The sequence below is a fragment of the Ixodes scapularis genome, unplaced genomic scaffold, assembly GCF_016920785.2.
Source record: "Ixodes scapularis isolate PalLabHiFi unplaced genomic scaffold, ASM1692078v2 PGA_scaffold7__128_contigs__length_106722199, whole genome shotgun sequence".
Classification (NCBI taxonomy): domain Eukaryota; kingdom Metazoa; phylum Arthropoda; class Arachnida; order Ixodida; family Ixodidae; genus Ixodes; species Ixodes scapularis.
In genome coordinates this window covers 101,678,270-101,697,304 of record NW_024609882.1, presented here as the reverse complement: position 1 = coordinate 101,697,304, position 19,035 = coordinate 101,678,270, and the positions used below count along the sequence as shown (strand labels likewise).

Genomic DNA, 19,035 nt, shown 5'->3' with positions numbered 1-19,035 from the left:
ATCTCAAAATCCCAAACCACCTATGTTTTTGTATGTTTATTTTGTGCAATTCAGGACGCAAACATGAGTAAAAAAGTAATACATATACTTAATCAAATATGAAAACCTTGTATCTGGGGCATATCTGGCCATATCAAACATTATATGATCCTATACGGTCTATATACAGCCTTATCTGGCGCATAGACACCCTTATCTAGCGTATATACAGCCATTTACGGCGTATATACAGCCTTTTCTGGTGAATACAAAGCCTTATCTGGGATATATACAGCATAATATGCCGTATATACAGACTTATCTGGCATATATACAGTCTTATTTGAGGTATATGCCTCGTTATCTGGCGTATATACAGCTTTATCTGGCAGCCGGTTTTCAATATATTAAAAAGTTAAAAAATAAAAAAATGCTTTGTTAGCAAACTGTGAATGACCCATTGTTTGCGAGCTAAATATTAGCACAAATAATCCCAAACTTCAGCTTTGGCAAGCTGAACTTTGGGATTATTTGTGCAAATTTTTATGAGGATTTCAATGTAGCTTAATTATTTCGAAGTGTTAACATTACGCCCGAATAGACGATCTGCTAAATCCCCAAGCGCCTCGGCGCGTACTCGAAGAATCATGGGGACGGTGTTTCTTCAGCTGCCTAGTGATCGGAAATTTCGACCAATTTATGATTACACAGTTTTGATTGTATTTCGGAGTCACCCTGAACAAGTGTCGTATAGAACCCAAGTACCTGTCATATCACTTGTAAAATTTCTCGCCGATGTCAGTACTGTGCATTCTGTCCAACCTTCAACCTGGATGAGCCGCAGACATATCTCTTACATTATTATCAGTCTCGTACAACTTCAAAGACGCTGACATTAAGTTAGAAATGCTAAAAATGCTATAAACAGCTCCGCTGAGTTCGAGTTAGAAACCCGGTTTTGGTTGTTGTGATTTCTCGGTTTTAAATTCCTGATAAATCAAGAATCATGAGAATGATAATATTGTAAGATATTTGCGGCTCAGCCATGTTGAAAGGTGGAACGTATGGACCGTATCTTAAACGCTGCCATTGAAGAGAAATTTTAAAAGTTATATTACAGGTCCTTGAGGCCTTATGGGACGCTTGTTCCGGCCGAGTACGAATTACACTCGAACCTGTGTAACCATGAAATTGGTCAAAATTACCGATCACTAGGGAGCTGAAGGATCACCGTTCCCATAATTTCTCGAGTGCGGGCCGGGGCACTGGGGAGAATTGTAGACAATAAAAGGATATAAAGAGCTGATTTCAGGCTTGAGTCCTTTTGATATGCCTGGCCAGATCTTGAATTTCCATACTTAGCCAGATCTGGGATTTCCGTACTTGGTCAGGGATATGAGACTATATCTGACATTACGAGGCTATATCTGGCAGATATACCATATCAGGTTATATGTGGCCAATTTTTGATATGGCCATATCTGAAATCTTCAGATCTGGCCAGATATGAAGTTTTTGTAAGGGAAAGGCTATCAGCAAATCGTTCGTAATGGCACAAACACCAACACACACACAGCAGAAACATCAACGTTCGTATAAATATAAATATGTCCATTACACCATGATTTTAAAACTGTATACCCATAAGCACGAGACAAAATGTGCAAGAGCTAACATTATTTGAAATGATCTAGTCCTCGTACATTTTAACGACGCTTAGGTTCAGAGAATGGGGAGAGTCTCGGAAATGTTCGCCAGCAGTTTGATTACACCAAGGAGGCTAAATTATTGTCATGTGTAGATCCTTATTGTTCATTAAAATAAAATAAAAAAAATACATTGCCGTAGATATGAAGATAGGCTCGAAGCTCAAAGTGTCAAATGTTTCTGGTGCCATCAAATACCAATATCTCGTTTAATACGTAATTAAATATTTCGTGTAAACTTGCGCGAAGTTTTTGCGAAAATGTGTGTGAAAATTAAAACGATACTATGTGCAACTATAAAAACCTTCATACACTTATTTTTTTACTCTCTCTACGAGGTTATCACGGAAGACGTAAGTTGCAAATCAAAATCACATCATTCTTTGTCACGTTACGACGCGGGGAAAAAGCTGCGCCTTCACTACGTACATTTTGACCCGCCAAACTATCCTACTTCACAGAAAGTCCCAGCGGTGCCGACGCCACAATCCGACGGAGGCGATTCATCAAGGCCTGGCCACGTATTTCTAAACGATAGCCGGTACGCGGCATGGCGGCGCCGCTCGCGCCGGATTGGCTCCTCCTCGAGAAGGACGCTGTGCTTTCACCGGCTCAACGAATCACGCAGAGGCAAACTCGCTGGACCACAGCGCATTGACCACGCATGATTGGTTCAGCGAGTGAGAAATGCGCAAGGACGAGCGCAGTGGCGTTTTTCGCGCCGCTTGACTGGCGTCGTTGGATACACGGGGGGACAACTTTTCTTGGCATTTTAGAGGAAAGAAGGGAATCGCACGCACAACTTCGATCAACGCTAAAAATGTGAAAGGATCGACAGCCGTGGCATTCACTTTGAATGCCTCGTCTAAAAAGGTGGTCCCCTAGTAGAGACTTAAAAAAAAAAAAAATCCGAGGACACCTAAGCACTTCATATGAGTTGTGAATGCGAAAGCATGAATGTCGTTCTTCCGCTCCCTTAGTTCGTCTGCGGCGCAGTGGCGTGGACGGCCACGTTTCACTACTGCCGAGGTAGCGGCCGACGGCTGAGCGCGCTCTCTTGTGAAGTGGCCGCGCCGCGCTGAGCTCGGCCGTGCAACCTCTCCGGAGTTTGCCCGTGCGGGTTTTGCGGCCAGGCTCACACCTCTTACCGGCGGCCGGGCTGCTGCGTGCACTGCGCCGCCAGGGAGAGGACTTCTCTGGTTGCTCTCCTTGGAACTACGCCGCGGGAGAGCCAATGGAAGCCTCACTCCTTCAAAGTGTGACGCGTGCCAGCCAATGGGAGCCTATCTATCAGATCGCTGCTACAGACGGCAGGCTGCGCTTCATTCGGAGAGGGGAGTTTAGGTGCCGTTTGGCGTGGCTTCAGAAGCTGATGACGTCGGTTCTCTGCTTGGGACAGGTAATGCTTTCGGATTAAGAGAATTTCCCGGCAGATTTTCTTTTTAGTGCTCGTGCGTATGGCGCGTGATTTGCTCGCTTTCCATAAGGGGTATCCACACGAAGGAGAACTCCGCGGACGGATGTCGTGACGTCAGCAACCCGGGAAACTCCGTCCCCGGCTCCGCCGCGCGCACTTGCGGAGTTCTCATGCTAAGTGTACGAAGCCTCCGCACCTCCGCCACGGAGGAGAACGAGGAACGGCGCCACGAGGCGTCAAAAAGGGATGACGTATGTCTCACGTGATGCGCGCTCCGCGGAGGAAAGGAGCGGATTTCTCCTTCGTGTGGATACCCCTTTAGCCACGAATATGCGCGTGCTGGGCTGATGAGATCGCAGGCGGGGCTGAAGACTTGTAGATTTCGGAATGGTGTATAGCTGCGTTGGCGGCGCTCGAATGTAGTGTAAAACGGAGTAATCACCGCTTCAGCGAAACGGACGGCACCTAGCCGAACAATACAGAACTGGACGGAAAAAGTCCTTTCGCGATATCTTATCGTCTCGTTTGGCTTCCGGGATAACATGTTGTCGGCCGTTGGCGCGATGGAACAGTTCCCCGGTGGCTCTGCCGTTATTGTAGTATCAGCGTGCTGCCCAGGCCACGTGAAAAAGTCGTTTGGCGTTTATCAACGTTCATCAGCACCATAGAAGGACAGTAGGCAGTCGTTCCGTCACTTTCTCGAAGAAAATCAATCCCCTCAAGCTCGCTTACGCCAGCACATTGCCGCAGGTTTGAACCGTAGTGAATAGAGGGGGGGGGGGGGGGGGGTACGATGCTGAGTCCAATGTTTGCCTGCTAAGACCCGAGCGTTGTGCATTGAACTGGCACATGGCGCGGCAGGACCTGTTTTAGGCCGCCAGATGAGCCTGATAGCGGTGGCCCCTATAGATTGCTTTAGTGGTTGTAGTTAATCAGACCAAACTGCAGAAACGCGTGGCTTTGCGAGTTCCGATAGAAACACAGAGAACGACTCACGACGAATATGCATCAACATAACAAGTCACTCCCTGCGTTTCTTAAGCTCTCATTGACTATGGCCCCAGGAGATTGAACAGGAGGTGCCTCGGTAGATGGTAGTTAGCGCGGCTAATGGCCGAAACTGGCAACCTTGGGAAGGTCTCAGCCCCGAACGATTGACGCGAGCTCTGCGTCACTTGGACGTTTGAATTCGAGATCGGGCCTAATGATTGCGACCTTTGACTCTTTCTAAGTTTCTAAAATCACGCTTAAAAGCGCATTTACAAAGAGAAAGAAAAAAAGCGCGTTTTGAACAACGTCGACGCCGCCGTCGAAAAAAAAAAACAAAAAAACGGGGCAGGCACGCAGCTCCACCCAACGTCGGCGTCTTCTCGTGGAACATTGTGTTTGTCGAGAGAAAGCGGAATTTTTTATTCGTCCGCTTCGTGCGATTGTTGCTGCCTCGTCTTCGCGATTGCATGTGCGCACGAAGACAGGTCTTCAGTCAACGGACAACGGCGTTGATTTTATAAACGTTCATACTTCACTTGTACGCAGCATGCGTGAGATGTACGAATTCGAGCGCGCATCTTCAGAGGTGTTCTATTGGCGCGTTGTTGTGCAAACAAAGCTTAGCACGTTGCTACGCCCCTGGCGTCCATACGTTGGACAGCACTGCACGCAGGTTGTGCGACTGTGTTTTGGAATGTGACTGCTTTATTTCGTAGTGTTGGCGTGCACATAAGGAATGCACAAAACACATTGGGGTTGATCCCTAGCTCTCGCGCAGTTGGAACACACTGCAAGTTTGTCTTTCGAAGGCGGCTTTTAGTTAAACGATAAAAAGTAGTTTCGCTGCGTCGTACGCGCACAGAAAACATTGCTCACAGTCATTCGTTCCAATCGACTTGCTTTTGTCCACCCTGAAATGCTTCTAGGCACGTTTGACGACTTGGCATTCGCGCATATATGGACCCCTCTGTCTTCCGCCTTCATTGTGGATGCAAGAGAAAACCAGCAAAAACGGAACCTAACCGCAAAAAAGATTACACATCACGTCCGGTCGCTCGCTGTTTGGCTCAAGCGCGGGCGTCGAACGAAACATTGACATTGGGTCCGGAGACCTCGTCTCCCGGCGTCGCCCTGCACGACGTGCTACGTTTTTCAATTCAGAACAAGCAAAAAAGCTCACCCCTTGTCGTGCGTTTTTTCACAGTGTGAATGCGCCTTAAAATGGCGCCACCTGTCAAACAAAACTTCATTGCCCAGGGGGTCTACGTGTGATTAAAGTCATACGCCCGCAATCATAATTACTCGAGAAAGGCCGGTGCACAAGACACACCCAAAGCAATCCTACACCCTAAAATATGCGGTGTGTCTAATTGTCCGCAAAATCCTTGGGAGTGCTAATCAATGCAATCAATGGAGGGAGCTCGTAGAATGAAACTGATGAAAATACGTTTACACTTAAAAAGAAACAGTCTGCGCTGTGGCACTTAGTGCGATGTTTAACGTGCTTATGTCATGATCAGTGCGACAGCGTCTTCTAGGTATAAATATATTTTACCACATCATTCGCTCAACTCTTTCCCTAATCTGTTGCGGTTGTCTCTTCCAAGGGCATGACGAGGGAGGCACCAGAATTTTGAGAATGTTGCCCGATACCGCAGTGAACTGGTATCCTGAAAGTTTGAATCATCAAGGATGGCGAACGCCCTTTCTGAGAACCTTGTTTTTAAGGTCACTGCTTTACCTCGAAATTGGTTGAATGTACTAATAAACATATCTGAACTAGTAACTCGAATCACGAGTAAAAACATGGTTTTTTGCGAATGTATTGAAATTTTAAATTTAGCTTGAGGGGCTTAGGGGTTCTACTGGCAACACTGCAGACCTGATGTCAATTGTTGTAAAATGAGGATAGTACAGCGTGCTCGCAACGTGTTACAAGACGCTGATGGCGTGAAATGAATTATGGAAACGCTCGCGCCAGCAAAATGTAAAACAACGCGTAAAATACAGCCTTTTCTGTTTAAGACTACCTCCTCGACTTGCGAGGTATATAACATATGACGTCAACTCGCTGGCGGATGCGGGAAAGTTGACTTGTTGCTTTTGGCATAAGATTCATTTGCCTTTCTTTAAAGAAGTATTTATTTTGGGTTGCTTAAATAAATAACCCAACAAATATTTTCTCCCGTGCTGCAGGTGGCCATCTTCCAGGGTAGCAAGTATGTATGCGGAGGAACCCTGCTGGACAGGGATACAGTGCTCACGGCAGCTCAGTGCTTGGGAGGAACCGAACCCGAGTAAGTATGATTCAGCTTAGCTTTTGTCCTCCGATTTCTGGACAAGATCTAGTCTACTCATGTGACAAGTTTGTCCGCTGAAGCCCCGGGCACCCGAAAAGCCTCAAGGATTAACGAAAATACAGCGAGCGTGCAGGAGAGCTGGTGGATGTTGATCATGCTGAAAATTACCCGAAAGTGGGGTAAAGCACAATGACCTTGAATGTTTCAGACTGTTTAAGAAGTGTTAGGTAAATTCTGTAGCAAATAATGGTGCTGTGACGTTGGTGATCGAAGTTAAATTTGTAACTATATACAAAAAAAAAATTGAGGAAATAGACAGAGTAGTTGATATTGAACCGTTCCTTTTCTTCTGTCATTTTCTTCTAAGTTTTCCATCTTCTACTACGTTTTTTCAGCTAAATTTCAATAGGATTAAGAAATGAGTCAGGTGTGGCATTCAAAAGTTTATTGTCTACAAAATTCAGTCCGTCGATCGAAATTGGGCAGGATATAGTGTACCGCACACCGCTTTTATGAAGGAAAAAACAAACACTAATAACCGTAGGGCATGCGGCGACCCCTCTCCTGCACTTATCATCCCTCAAAGGTGACGCCATCTCGAAGTCAATAGAAAGGCTAGCAAAGGTCGACTAAAAGCAGTTTCTGAAACTTGCCACTGCTTACGACTGAGGATGCTCAAAGCTGTAGTCGGCAATATTTCGAGCTACCCCAACGATGTTTTTTCAATCTCCAGCCTTTACCCTTTTCTGGTTCGATACCAGAACCAGGCGTATTTCTTCGGTCGCGCACCAGTCACCTAGCTGTTTTTGGATGTTTATGCTTGTCTTCGTCCCCCTTATTTCCCGTCTCTAGGGATTATCTTCGTCGTTTTTGTCCAGCTCGCTTGCAGCTTTGCATGAATTGCATTATCAGTATGCTATTTGGAGTAGCAAAATTCGGAATAGTTGTCATGAAATCGGCAAATGAAGATAATGCCAACCATAACCAACTTCTAAAGTCTTCATTTGACGCCATTAAACAGCTTCTAATCCCTTGGAAATACATTTTATTTTACAAACAGGCAATCCCGGCCGTCTGCTGGCGTCACCTTTAAATATATTTGCCAATAAAAACTTTTGAGTTTGAAGAAAGAAAAAAAAGAAAAAAAACTGCCATGGCCAAAATTGTAACTTTTGGTTATTACAGTTGAGAATCACAAAATCACATCACAAATTTGTCAAAAACATTTTCTGGCCTAATGTTTGGAATATTATTTCAGCGATGTTCGTTGGTGTGTTCGGTCGATTTTGAGTCATAATCAAATAAAATAGGCCTCTCAACCAACTATGACGGGTCTCTTGGACACTAGGCCCATTAGAAAACTTCGACGAACATCTCAAAACCCCTAAAAAACGTTCGAAGTTTTGGTCAAAACACACACAAAAAAATCATAGTGCGCCTCATAGCCAGCTTTTAAATAGGGGGTACTTTAAAGCGATAGCTTGAAAGACCTCGTTGCGCAAAAAAGCCGCCTTCGGCAGGATGGGAAGATCTGGATTGGTAGTTAAGTAATTCATTTGCCTTAAAGAAACAAATCGAAGAATTTTAGGCGGAGCCAGATCGAACCCACGACCCTTCGGTTGCGAGTAGGCATCCTATCGTCTAGGCCACGCAGACACGCTTGCAGGGCTCGAGAGCGAGAGGGTTTATATGTAGCTATCGCGTTGCACTCGTAAAGGCGATGCTAAACCTCCTTTTGTAATTTTTTGGACTGACATTCAGCTTGCTAAGAATCTGAGAGACCCCGTTAAAAGGAAGAAGGAGGAACGTAAACTTACCTTGATTCTTTGCGTAGAGTTGAGACACGCGGCAGGCGTTGTGCGTGTTTAAACGTCTGACTTTTTGGAATATTTATTGCTTTCAGATGTTATTATGATAGCTCAATGTTCTGTGATATTAGGCATTTTTTTATGTGCATTGTCCTATTTTTCACTTGGGGGCTATTACGCATGCTCAATTGGCTAAAACACACGCAAGGTCGCCTTACAGTTTCACTAAATCTATCTAGAAAGCATTCTCACGAAATGTTTTTGCTGTTGCGTTCGGGAGAAGAGTTGCGCAAACGTTCAAGCCCGCGACCCCTAAAAATACACAAACGCCATTGAGCAACCAGACCCGCCCTCCCCCCCCCACACACACACACTACTTTACAGCTGTATCGAAGCCATCAGCGACTTGACTTTCTCCTTGTTCTGCGACCCCCAGACGTTGCCTCGCAGCCCCCCGGGGGCACGACCCCCACTTTGAGCACCTCTGTTCTATCAGGCTAAACCAGCCGATAAACAATTAAACGCATTGAAACATCATGGTTAAGCTTCTTTTTTCCCCCCCTTTAGTGTCAGAAACTACACGGTGCGGCTCGGCGTGCTTCACCCCGAGGAGTCCGCGAGTGATCACAGCACCACGCTTCCCGTCAAGTGGATCCGCGTGCACAAAGACTACCAGGTGGGCCGGCCCTACAAAGACATCGCCATCCTGCGAATGGACGGCAAGGTGACTTACGGCACGCACATCGGCCCGGCATGCCTGCCGCAGCCGGACATTAAGCTTGGAGGAGAGGCGGTGTTCCTCGGCTGGGGACACACCGAGTTCGGTGAGCACACGGGGTTGTGAAGGGCAACGTACGGTCGTTCAGGGAAGAGGGATGCTCGTTCAAGGGGAACGCGGCAGTCACGTGGAAATACTCGCCTACCAGCTTATTCCTAGAGTGGTTAAACTATTCGTTCTAGTCTTTTTTTTTCACATTCAGTTAGCGAGGTGTCTTAGTTTAGAAGCCAAATCTTAAATTTGGAGGATTTGCATACTGAGCCAACGATGCCTTAGCAGAGGACTGAAAATTAATTTCGACCACCTGGCTATCTTTGTACATGAAACTGAAACCTTGATTTTACGGCGCCTTTTCCGGAATAAGCATCCGTCAGATATCAGAGACCGCGACAGGGTTTCCAGCCCGCGACCTGGGGATCCGTAGGCAGGCGCTTTGCCTCGGAGCGTGAAAACGCGCTCCCACACGGTCCATATCCCATAGTACGTTATGAAAGATTCATATGTCAAAATTATTTCTCCTTCTTAAATGAAAAAAGCACAGGTCAATTTGATGTGTGAGATTGCCTACCCTGCTTTTTCTGTTGGATGGCACACAAATGTCGTTAATGTCTTCCACCCGTCTCTAATAATTTTTGTGCGAAAGCATTAACTGTCTCATTGAGCGAAGCCGGGGAAAACTGCAACTAAATTCCCATTGGCTGGGCGTTTTTTGTAGCAGCGGAACGGAACCTAAATTTCCACTGGGTGCGAAAAATTTCACAAGGAGGTTCCTGTAAACGAAGTCAAATAATGGAAACATAATAAAACCGGAGTCACGAAAAAAAGGACGCACGCAACATCGTCTCAGACACAGCTAAAAAGCTTCGATCACAACTCCCTGACCAGCACGCCCCCTGTAGGTCTCTGTAATCGCCAGTAGGGCCAGCTTCGGCCGTTCACCACGACGGCAATCCTATGACGGCTGAAAAATTGGATTTTGAACTCTGCACTCTAATGCTGCGAGCGTCAAACTATACTATGTGTAATGTTTGGTGTTTTCGGGGTTCTTTTTGTCTGGAACTGGGGGCTCTTTTTCGGGGTTTTTTTTTCCCACAGAATCGGCATTCTTCGGTGTGAAATTCAGGATCCGTACAGATCCTTCTTAATGGGTCTTATATTGAAGAGAATGATCCAGAAGTATTGAAATCTCCGACCTCCACGAAACATTCGCGCGACCCGAATACTTGGAAGACAACGCGGTGACGATAAGAGAATACAAGATGCCTGCTGTGCTTCCGAAGTGGAGCATCCCGAAGAGTTCATTCGGGATGGACCTACTCCGGCTCAGCACATAATAAGGCTCAGCTATTAATCTCTTCCCGTGAAGCTTGTTATTTTTCTTAATCAAGAGCATTTTGACATCTTCAGTTTTCCCTCATTTTCGAGAATATCGGCTCGGTGATTTCTGTTACGGGTGTTTCCGTATTGAGCAAAAATGCAAACCCTGCTCAGTCACGCGGTGCAATCTCCCGCTTTTTTTAGGCGGCCGGAACTCCGACAGACTCAAGGAGGGCCGCCTCAGGGTGATCAGCAACGAGGAATGCGCCGATTCCCTGGAGAAGTCTCCGAGCTACAAGTCCTCCGTTTCTCAGGGCATCACCAATGATTTCGTCTGCGCTGTCAATCAGACTGGTGACCACCCCTGTCAAGTAAGGAGCTCGTCAGCACATTTACTGTCTCGAATAAAGGATCAGTTGTTACTTGGTATGTCATAAGCTTTTGCCGAACTTGACGTTCAAAGTTAGAACCTCGAGCTTCGATTGATTCGGAAAATGTTTTGAATTTTCGGCAAGTTCGACCACGTTCAACCTAGGGAGAGTGTCGCACGACTGCTACACAACCATTTCTAATTTTGGGAAACAAATTGGGTATAAAATACTTTATCTTTTATTTTAAAATTCATTACCAGTTTTTACGCAATACAAAAGCGAACAACGCTATTCTTAAGGCGACATTCGACAGGCGAAAACATTTGTTGTAATATTATTAACGAAATCTTAATGAAATGTTCAGAGTTTATTGTGTTTTATCCTCTTTTCATAAATCAGGTGTTTGTTTTGACATAGCGTTTTATGTTCCATGTGCAATGCACATGTAAAAGAAAAACAAAACGTTGTTCGCGCATGACAACGCACATAACAAAGCCAGGAAAAATAAACTATTTCGCTCCCTTTTAACCACTCAGAGCAATGAACAACGAAAATAAGGTGTGCGAGACCTATTTTATATAAAAAAATGAAAATCGAAAAAGTTGAAGTTTTATGGACTAACAAAAGTTTCTTAATTGACCTATAAATATAAAAAAACACGTTATAACCAAACCCTTAAAGTTGCATTCAACATATTCTAAAGCATCTGCATGCAAAACTTTTTTTTTTTTTGAGTCGACAAAAAAATTGAGATTACAAATACTTGCGCCATTTCTCCACCCGGTAGCGTCAGCTCGTTTTCAATTTTCGCGTTTGCGAAGAAAAGCCGGACCTTACTCTTAACTTTAGACAAACCTGTTGTTAGAAGCTTGAAGATATCGAACCTGGTCAACCTTCAATAAGCTCGCGACATCCCAGTTCTCGGTACGATTTGCTTTTCACGCATTGTTGTGGAATGGCGTAAAATATTAATAAACCTTTTCTCTATAAATACGACACTAAGCTGAGGGCACATACAATGCTCTCGGTGCGGATTTACACGAATATAAGGATAAATGCATCCGACTGATCACTATTAATCGCGTGGCTGCTAGCGCCACCGACCAGCTCCGCGGGGCAAACCCGAACTATGTGGAAAACAGTTCGTTCTCACTCGCGTTTCTTCGATAACAAGGTTGCCATCTTCTCGCGAAAAAAACATGGCTCGAAATTTTGGGAGGAATACATTGCATCTGTGTACTCTAGCCCTTTAATGCCTGGATTATCAAGGGCGCCCCAGAAAAAATTCTTAGGAAACATTTTGGCTTCGTTTAGCCCGTGTAATCGAATTCAATACATGTTTCGCGCAGAAAAACACTCTTGGGCGAAATTTTTGGTATGTCGCGAATTCGCGACAATGGGCACTTAAGCCGGAAATATTAAATGCGGTAGTCGCAAGTAAAAAGTTTATTTCTTGAGTAATTTCGAGTGCCAGAACTCCTCAAAAGCAAAGGAAAATGTTCGGTTTTCAAGAGACACTGCAACACTTCTCTTACAGCGTCCTAAGGTTGGTGAAAATCAAGAAGGCAGTTGACATTCTTGTTCAAACAAAGGTGCACTTGGCATTTCGTGCACATGACAACTGTCTGGCCTTTGCATCCAGGTCGCTTGCACCTCTGGCGCACGCTGTATACAGCTGGCCAGTGGGCTGTGTTGTCCGTGCGGATGCTCGCTTTTGGGACGGGCTTCATCGGGCCTCTCTTCTTCTTCATTTCCAACTGAGCTTCCAGTGATGTTGACGGCCGTCCTCTTCGCTTTGGGGTGGTGTCCTTGCCCTGCTTCAGCAGACATGTGACAATATAAAACTTGAACTTCTGAAGGTCGAGTTGCCGTCGGGCTGGAATGGCTAGTGAGTCGCAGTCGCGCCTGTAAAGCAGCCACGACACGACAATCACCATGTCGATGAAATGAAAAAAAATCTTGAGGTAAAATTTCTTGGAACTGATGTGTATTCTGTAGAAGGAAATGAGGGCATCGTTTTGGTCCACACCACCCATGCGCTTGTTATATGCACGCACCGAGCTTGGGCAGTCGACTTGTACAATCCGTTTTTGCGTGCGTTCCCACCTGTCAACAGATGCCACTGACTGAACGCCTGCAAAGGTGCTTGCTGTTGTCACGGCGCGGTTGTCATACCACCTGACAATTATGATTTTTTGGCCATCAATGACCGTCTAAAATTCTTCGAAGGTGCCTCGGCCTTTTCGAGATCCGCATCGCTTGGCAAAGGACAGCCTTGAAGACGGCTTGCACGCGCAGTTCCAAGGCAGTGAACATCCTTCTTGGCCAGGGCAGTGAAAAGCTTGAGAGATGTGAACCAGTTGTCACAATATAGATGATGATTCAGGCCAGGCTGAATCAACTTGCACAGCTTGAGAACCACGTTACCAGACGCACCCAAGTCTGGTTCGCCAGGAACAGCGTCGATCTTCCCAGTGTAAATGTCAAAGGAGTGTACGATTCCTTGCGAATCACAGAGCAGAAATATCTTATAACCCGATTTGTGTGGTTTGCTGGGAATATATTGTTTGAGGCTTGAGCGGCCCTTAAACGGCACCATTTGTTCGTCCACGCATAGAGCTTTGTTCTTTGGAATAGCTTCAAACTTCGGGAGGAGAGAATCAAGGAGTGACCGAACCTTGAAGAGACGATCCTTTCGCAGGTCATTGGGTGAGGGCGTCTCATCGTTGTTGAAATGTAAATTTGATTTAATTGCTTCCCAGCGGTCACGGGACATTGTGTCAGCAATGGTTGGTATTCTGCTCTCAGCAGCCCAGTTCAGGCCGGTTCGTGGGAGGCTACAGAAGGACATGAATGTGACTGTGCCCAGGAACTGCTCCAGCTCTGCACGAGTCAAACCCAGTGGTTTGTTAGGATTTTTCTGGATGGCAAAGAGGTTGCTCTGCTCCACGATGTATTCGAAAAGCGCATCATCAAAGAACTCCTTGAAATATTCAATCGGGGTTCGAACGCTCTCACTTTGAGGCAAAGAACCATTCCACGATGGAATCTGGTGCTGTTCTCGACAATTGGTTTTTGTCCACTTAACAGATTGTTTGTTAGTTGTGATGCGCGCAGCCCGCACAGCCACTGTGCCACACTCGTCATCTTCGTCGCTACTAGATTCTGACGCCATTAGGGAAACACCTTGCGTGGGTAGGTTGTAGTCTGGATCGTCTTCATCGCTGTCACTAAGACAACTGTCGTCACTTTTATCCTCAGGTGGAAGGCGCGTCCGAAGCGTTTTCTGTCCATAGAAGGCGCCAGGATTCATTATCTGCCATCAAACAAGAAGAGAATTCATCAAATGAATAATCATCGCTTATTGTATCATGACACTATCACTGGATCAAATGCCGAATGTCGCGAATTCGCGACAGACCATGTAACCGGCCATCATAGAAAAAGAAACACGTGTCGTGAACTCACAATATGCTGTGGGTAATCTCTAGGATGTAAACGAAGAAAAGCAATTTGTTTTAGACCTAAACTCACCTTTGTTTACCAGAAAAGATCAAAGAAATAAGGTCCGTAGCACGTGTTCTGCTTCTTTCGTAAAGCGGCGGACGAAACCGGTTATAACTTTGTACCACTGCCGCTAGATGGCGCTACGCGTCCGTGGCGAAAAACTGGGTTTGTGGCGAATACGCGACAACCGGCATTTGGGCGTGCCAACACTTCGCTGCGGCGCTGGGAGCGTCCTGCCGGTATGTGTCGAATTAGCGACAACCGGCAGTAAAGGGCTAGAGGCGGTGTGCAGAGTTAGTGTAGGAAAAACAAAATTTGAAAGTGCCCAAAAAGCGCTGCGAGAGTCACGACAAACGAAGAACAACATAGAGAACCCGCAAGGAGCACGCGATGACGATGCGGCCAGGTAAGCGCCATCGTTGGTTGAGGTTTGGGGGGAAACAAAAGCACACGGGGTCATATGGATGATAAACAAACGCACGAAGTGCGCAAAGAGCAGACCAATTTGCACCTTGTAGAATAAAATGAAATAACAAAAAACGGCCAGTAAATAAAGTCTTCTAACTAAACCGGGCGGCGGTCTTTCTAAAAGCGGGCCTCGAAGTTTTCGAGCTTGCGGTCGGGCTTGTAACTGAGCCGTGTGAGCACGCTGTCGATCGAAGACGTGGTCTGGGCCACTGCTCCGCTGGCTCTCTGGTGAAAGAAAATACACGCCTTACGGCCAGCTGGCTTCTTCGTGCCATTACGATGCAATGACAGGCATTTAAAAAAAGGTATCACAGCTTAAAGTAAGAAAAGGGTTTTGAAGATGCATTAGTGCCTAAAGTAGGTGATTGAAATATAAAATTGTGAAAATTTAACAAAGCATCGAAACGTTACCCGAAGGAAAATTCGAACCCATATGCTTTTTTTTTTTTTTTAAATGCCTGAGTAGAATAGACCTCGTTCAATCGCCCAGCCATAAGCGCAAATGGGAAAAAGGAGTATAATGTAGATATCTTGGTATGTCAGATTTTATTTTTTAATTATTTTTCCTTGCATATCCTCCATCAAATGTACCTCCCTTAAGAAGATTCTACACACGTATTTAGTCTTATTATCTTTTCGGGCCTCTTTAAGATTTGTTTGCGACAGAATAAAATGGAGATGTTTTCAGCATTGCGAGATCAAATGGCAAGCAAACCATTTGCCAAACATGCATTTTCAAAACATAACTATATCGGAGATCAGCACCTGTTCTCTAAAATTCAGTGATACAAGGAACAAGGAGCAATATATAAAAAAAAGCTTTTCTAAAAGCAAACTAGAACTCCGTATAATTAGGCTATTCAATTCTCGCCTTCGACAGACCGGCGTTGCAGCATGATCGGAACGCCGACTGTAGTCATGACTGGATGGCCCTTGCGGCTCCCGCTGGCCGACGCTGACTGGTTAGACCACCCTACTGAAGTGTGTATAAAATAAGAATGTCCGCTGAAGCCAATGAGCAAAAAAAATACGACTGCGCATGCCGACTAGTGATAGAATAAGGTCTTTTGTCCCATTTGATTAGCGCTCCACTTTGGACGGAAATGGTCGTGGTACACAGCGGGCTCGATTCTGCGATTGCTACTCTCCAAACAATAGACAGTTTTAGTGAACCGCACGCTATAGCTTTGCGTACGCAAGGAGATTGCGGGTCGTGAGTGCGCATGCGCAGAACGCAATAAAAGGGCTAGCGTATTGCGTACGCACGCAACGCTGGGGATTTTGCGTTGCTGGCTAGTGGGCCTTGCGGGACGCTCTCGAGAGATCTCGGACCCAACGAGAGCGCCAGGTTCAAGATGGCGGTTGTCTCGACTGGAGCAGCAAGGGCGACGTGGTGTTTTCGAAGTTCTGTGTTACGTGAAATTGCGTGGTGTTCAGCTCGGCGATTTTTTTGGGGACCTACCGCGTTCGAATCAGATCGCCCTGCAGATGAAGGAGTGCACAGTGGAAATGTTCGCCGCTCGCAGTGTGCATCGACGCTGCGATCTGCTCAACGCTAAGCCTGTTCCCATAGTTCATCGCCGACGGACGAACGACTCTAAAAGAAATCGCCGAAGTTCTCGTTATGCACTGGACATCAGGGTCATGAATTTCATTCCGCGATAGCATTGATAAAAGGTGCCGTTTCCACGGGACGACTGACGGAGGCTCCGTGATCGAATTTGGCTACGCACTCGTACTCGTAGCCTCTGTACCTCGCAGAAAGGAGCGCTTGACGAGGCAGTTGTAGCTTGGTTTTATCTTAAATAAAATGATTGGACACTTTTTCTTTTTCACTATTTCTTTCCAGGAGCATGGTTGCGCTATAAGCACGCGGAATTCTACGGCTCTAGCAAATTTAACCAAGATCATGCGCGGTGTTTACTCCAAAACGTAACGCACAACTAAATTCGGTCCGAGCAGGTCATTTTTAGCCTACGCTATACTATTGCGTATTGCGTACGTAAGATCCAGCAACGCTATACTAAAACTGTCTAATTACAACTGCTGAAGGGCACGCCTTTCGCAGCTCGTGGCTGGGAAGTATTCCGAGCGCAGGCGATAATGTTTCATGTGACACTGGTTTATCCGTGGCATGGCTCGCGTTATAGCACTTTCACGTGGTTAGCACCATATCTTAATCTTGCTTCGTTTCGCTTTGATTGACAACATTGGGTGTATCTGTGATCACATTTCACTTTTCCGAGTTCTGCTATCTTTATTTTTTTTAACCCCTGTAACTTCTTTTGAATCTCCCCTAATAACGTAATGCGTTCTTCGGACGCCCTTCAGGTCACTGAAGTGAAATGAAATAAAATTAAACTGCTACCACAAAGCGTCCCCCGCCCCCGCCTCGAAATGCAAAAGCAAAGGGTAAAAAAGTAAAATAAGTGCAGACTTTTCTGGCATTTCATTGTGCCGCCCACCTCGGACTCACATATTGCTAAACATCGCAGAGGAAATTTGGACGTTAACGCTTTGGAAAAGAATTCCCGATCACTAGCTAGTCGGAAAGGCGTAAGCGGCTTTTAGGGTCGCCTTTCCGCACTCGCACAGCTGACTTACATGAGCAGTAAAAAGCAGAGATTGTTCAATGTTGCCAGCAGAAAGTCGCCTGCTGAAGCTTACGCGACCGGCGTCATTTGTAAATTTGATAACTCAACGGAAAAAAATTAAATAGTGAGCCATGTGTGAGTTGGTTCGCAACCTATAAAGTATGAGCAGCGCGTGAAAAGATAAATCGAGATAAGCTACTAAAAAAATTGACGTACACTCGTTTTTTCTACTTTTTGTTCATTGATTGGCGTGCTGGTAGGAGGCAGCGTTTCTAAGGTCATGAGATCGTGTCCGTCCGTTTGAAAGAACCTCGACAGCCAAATGTCGCGGGAAAACGCGAATCGGTTCATAATTGACGCACTGTCGCGCCACAAGGCAGCGCGTTACAGGACGTAACGTCACCTGAAACTTCAATGTAGTGTGACGTTACGTTGCATGGCGCCACATAACCGTGACTTTTCAAACATCACGTCCTAACGTCCAATGACGTGAGGTCCCACGAATCTGTGAGTAGACGTCGTATGACGCAGTGTCCGATATCGCCATAGCATGTGCCACAGTCATGCGAGGTCACATGACGTCGCAACATCGACTGCCGTCTGCAGTGCAGCATGCACAGGGTCCGAAATGTCATCGCATTAGCAGTGGGACGTGCGAAGGATCCTATTACATGTATGAAAGCAGCCAGGAAGAAGGACTATTTGTATTTTGCTCCCGCGAGCGATGTTACGACTATTTTACTGATTTCCGCCATCTCTCGCAGGGCGACTCCGGCAGCCCTCTGCTGGCGCTTGGAGCCGACCTACGCTGGTCCGTGGTGGGCGTGGTGAACTTCGGCATCGGGTGCGACGGTCGCTTTCCGGAGGTCTTCACCAGGGTCACCACTTTCCTGTCCTGGATCGAAGAGAACAGGAACTGAGCCTCCCGCTGCGATCGCTGGTCCTTCCAGGAGCAGCAACTCTGAGATGAGGAGTTTCACCGAGCTTCATTCAGAATGGCAGCCAATATCCTGAACTTTATATCAATATTGTACTTTGATAAAGCGGACATATACTTTGAGCTCGAAATAAAACGTGAACACCCGAAACGCGTGGCCTTCGATGCATGCTGGGCCATCCGGAGCCGATAAAACTGTGGAAACGGGGGCTGCGAGGGTGCGCGCATACGAGAAAGCAGACACCGTCGCAGCCCCCTCTCCACTCGGCAGTTTTATCAGCCGCTAAGTAGTGCACCATGTACAGAAGGTCACGCGTTCCGGCGTTCAAGGTCTCATTTTTTTCTGATAGTACAATTATGACTGCACACTCCAAAAGGTTTGAAACTCCGGGGAAAAAACAACACTTACATAACAAAATAAACAGTTGGTCGACCTGTTCTGCTTCCGGCATGACAATTTAACGAGCTTGCCAGAACAACCAGTCCACTTGATTGACGTCGATCGCTTGAAAGAGAGAGTTACGCGGTCATGGCTAGTCCTGGTATCATGGAAACCATTAGGTTGCTGGGATCGTAAAAGAACTAGGGGACGAACTAAAGGCACCTGCATACTTTTGGTTCTCGCAGTGCTTTTAAATTCGCTTTCTCAAATCTAAAACACTGTAAACTGTTTCAGACTGACTTGCAAAGAAAATTAAAATATAAGTGTATTTAGGCATTTGAAACATTAGCACGTACCATGTTCACAGTGAAAAAAAGGGCTAGCATCTTGGAACACGTTCAGACATCTTTAGTTCCCCGTATATGCAATGATTTGAATACGCAAAAACCCGAAGATTAGTCTAAGTTATTCCCATGCTCGT

At 46.0% G+C, this 19,035-nt stretch overlaps 1 protein-coding gene across 1 annotated transcript in view; it reads left to right on the top strand.

The window, feature by feature from the left end:
• LOC8028246 (clotting factor G beta subunit) overlaps nt 1–18,323 on the top strand; it is a 29,035-nt gene extending 10,712 nt beyond the window's left edge. The window contains exons 2-5 of the mRNA XM_002410705.5: nt 6,289–6,389; nt 8,768–9,024; nt 10,500–10,666; nt 18,000–18,323. Coding sequence (XP_002410750.5) covers nt 6,289–6,389; nt 8,768–9,024; nt 10,500–10,666; nt 18,000–18,155 — 681 coding nt within the window. The 3' untranslated portion in view covers nt 18,156–18,323. The remainder of the gene's footprint in view (nt 1–6,288; nt 6,390–8,767; nt 9,025–10,499; nt 10,667–17,999) is intronic.
• The last annotated feature ends 712 nt before the right edge of the window (nt 18,324–19,035 follow it).